The sequence below is a fragment of the Lontra canadensis genome, unplaced genomic scaffold (assembly GCF_010015895.1).
Source record: "Lontra canadensis isolate GAN:19392208 unplaced genomic scaffold, GSC_riverotter_1.0 scaffold3584, whole genome shotgun sequence".
In the NCBI taxonomy this organism is placed as follows: Eukaryota; Metazoa; Chordata; class Mammalia; order Carnivora; family Mustelidae; genus Lontra; species Lontra canadensis.
The window spans coordinates 1-3,431 of record NW_022634568.1 but is presented as its reverse complement, the minus strand read 5'-3'; the positions used below and the strand labels follow the sequence as shown (position 1 = coordinate 3,431).

The following is a 3,431-nucleotide window of genomic DNA, read 5'->3' as shown; positions in this document are numbered from 1 at the left end:
TCACAGCCAGCTCCCCCAGGCGGGGCTTGGTGGGAGGCTCGGGGGCCACGGTGGGTAGGTCTGTGGAGGCTGGCATTTCGTGGTCCTTTCCTGGGGCTGGAGCAGGAGACGAAGAGAATGTGTGGACATGCCCTGTGGGCCCGCTTCCGGTGAAGGATACTTAGGTTTCTCCCAGACACATCAAGAAACATCAAGGTCCTGCAGCCTAGATGCCAGGCCCCACAGACCCAAACCTCAATCCCTGGTTTGAATGTTCAGTTACCAAGGGACAGAGCATGCTCCTGGGGACATCATGATGGGAGGTTGGGACTGCTATGGTGCTGTACGTGTGTAGCGGGCGCTGAGCCCTTGGGAGCAGCAGAGCAAATCTGCACGGAGGGACAGGACCGAGGCTTCCTAACACTGCCAAGCACACCTGACGGGTCCCATCAGGAGTTACAGCTACTCAGGTTTGGAAATTCTACTTCGTGAGTACTTTTAATGCCTCTTCTGGTTTAGAAGCCTTCTGAGTACTTTATAGAGGCAAATTTAGATTTCACAGTGGAGGCCAAAGAGAAGAGGCAGGAGGTTGTCTTTGTACCTGGGTGGTTTTGGACCCTGTATTTACTCTCTTGGTAATTTATGGTGCAGATGACTCATCACACCCCCAGGTTTCTCTCGGCTTTTCTGTTCTGCATAGGATTTCATTCTTCCTTAATCACCGATTACACAATTGTCTTGTTTCCTATCTGTTCTGTTTGGAAATCGGGTCTTAAGCATCAAAGGGTAATAGCTCCGAGAGAACTTAACAGAAGCAACTGACGGCCCCGTTAGCAAGTAATGAAGGAAGGGGTGGTGCCTTGCGGAATTGCATACGACTAATACTAACCATCAGAGTAAGAGCATCCATGGTGGCAGGATTCCTGCTCATTTGGCATAAATGGAGATCAGTCTGGGTTGGGAAACACAGACCATTGTACCCACTGAAATCAACAATTATGAGAATGCATCCTAAGAGTTCTCAGAAACTAATTTTCTTCCTCTTCTTTGCAGATGAAGAAAGGGAGGCACAGAGAGGTAGGAGCGACCTTCTTGCGGTCACACAGCTTGAACGGGCCGAGGCTAGGGTCAACCCCACGTCTCTTTGAGTCTGTTATTTCCCTGGTACCCTGCCTCTTCAAGGACCAAAAAGTCTGTGTGTGGGGGCATCTGACTGGCTCAGTCAGTAGAACACGTGGCTCTTGATCTCAGGGTTGTGAGTTCCAGCCCCATGTTGGTGATAGAGATTAATTTAAAAACAAAAACAAAACAAAAAATAAAAAGCTTGTGTGTGAAGGATAAGATGGCTGGGGCATCACCAAAGTCTTGGAGTAAAGACACAAACAGAACCATCCTTGGGAAGTTGGGAGGTTCTAGTCTCAGGGACAGTGGGACAAAAACACCTGAATACTGACATGAAGGAGCAACTGAGTCCAGTGTCCAGGGCCCAGTGTCCTGCTGTGTACTCACCAGTTAAACCGACAGCAGAAACCGGGCCCACACGCTGGCCCCTGTGGAAGCCGTACAGGTTCATCTTGTACTTGTGGTCTGGCTGCAGGCCTGACACAGTGACCTGGTCCTCATTCCCTGGCACTCTCACCGCCTTGGGCTGCCCATCCCCGTTCTTGTACTGGACAAGGAAGTGGTCAAATTGGCCCTCGGGGATGGTCCAGGAGAGGCGCAGGGAGTCAGGGGTGGCATCTGTCACGGTTAGCTCTCCCAAGTGTGGCTTCTGAAGGGTGCTGGTAGAGGGCTCCCCTTCGGGGTCTGGGAATAGATGCAAACAGAATATTTCCTATTGTTGGAAAAAGTACTTGAGGTCCTGGCTCTCCTGGATTCAGACCAGTAGGTGGGCCAGCTCTGTAGGCCTAACTTAAGATCCATTTCTGCTTATCATTGAAGTCTTTTTGTGATCTCTTCATGGTCTGTCAAACTTACCAGGCAGCCTCCTACCTCAGGGCCTTTGCACAGACTGTCCCCTTTGTGTGAATGTTCTGACCCTGGATGTCTGCATGGCTCATGTACACACTTTCTTTAAGTCTTTGTTCAAATGTCACCTCTTCAGGGCCAATTGTGACCACCCTATCTAAAATTCCAATTCTCCCAATTGCAGTGTTTTCCCCTTTTTTTGGACTCAATACCAGCAACAAATTGGAAAACAACACTTATGAGACAACCAGGAAACTAATACTACCTACATACTTAATGTTTGATATTAACGTTCAATTTTAAAGGTATAATAATGGTGTTGCAACTATTTTAAAATACTTTTTCAAATTTTTTTCGGGAGAGAGAGAGTGCATGCATGAGTTGGGGAGGAGCAGAGAAGAAATCTTAGGCAGGTTCCACACCCAGCGCAGGGCTCTGCGGTTGGTTGGGCTTCTGTTCCTGGATTTCAGCTCAGGTCATGATCTCAGGGTCATGAGATCCAGCCCCACTCCAGGTACAGAAGCTTCACGAACTGCACAACCCAGGCATCCCTTAAACAGTCCTTTAAAAAAGAGCAATACACTTAAATATAAAATCATGAAGTATAGGATGAAATCTTGAGCATCTGGGATCTTTGCAACAGTATATCCATACAGCAAAATACTATTTGACTGTAAAGGGATGAAGTTCTGCTACATATTACATCATGGATGAACCCCCAAAATGAGCTTGATGAAAGAACCCAGACACAGAAGAACACGTTATTGTACAATACCATCTATCCGATATGTCTAGGAAAGGCAAATCTACAAATACAGTCCTAAAATTAGATAGTGTTAGAGCTCTACAGAGAAAGTTCTAAAATTAGTTAGTGCTGATGGTTGCATATTTAAAGTGGATGAATTTTATGGTATGTAAATTACTCTCAGTAAGCTGTTAGTTAAGAACACATTCCAGTGCGAGGGGGGCAGGAAGTGAGCAGGTGGGGATGAGTCAGACCAGCAAGGAGTTAATATCAGGATGCAGCAGAGCAACGGACCTACGGGAGTTCACGACGCTATTCTTCCTCTTTGTGTGTAAGCTTGAATCTTATATAATAAATATTTGTTGAATGGTTGAATAGTTCATGGCATTTGCCCCAACTACAGAAAAAAGACATTTCCAGAGTTTCCGGCAAAGCTGAAAGCCACATATGGGTCACTGTATCACTGCCTCAAGGCTTCCAGCCAAGGACTTCTCTGGCACACTCCTGGCACTCGGACTTCCTGACCCACTGCATGCCTGTCCTGTATGCTACTGGACGAAAGGTGGGTTCAATGCAGCTGAACCGCACTGAACCATGGAGACCCTAAAGGCTCCACCAATGAGACCTTACCCAAAACAGTTTTGAAGGCCCGACTGCACTCACCAGTGATGCCCACGGTGGACATGGGGCCGTGGCGCTGCCCGCCGTGCAGGCCATACAGGTGCATCTTGTACCTGTG

At 47.7% G+C, this 3,431-nt stretch overlaps 1 protein-coding gene across 1 annotated transcript; it reads right to left on the bottom strand.

Annotated features, from left to right (window-relative positions):
* Positions 1 to 3: 3 nt before the first annotated feature.
* Positions 4 to 3,419, bottom strand: LOC116863835 (tenascin-X-like; the record flags this gene model as incomplete). The annotated part of the gene is made up of 3 exons (XM_032851162.1): positions 3,356 to 3,419; positions 1,489 to 1,785; positions 4 to 96 (listed from the first exon to the last, which is right to left on the bottom strand). Coding segments are annotated over exons 1-3 (454 nt in total), but the record flags the coding sequence as incomplete, so codon positions are not given.
* Between the last annotated feature and the right edge of the window lie 12 nt (positions 3,420 to 3,431).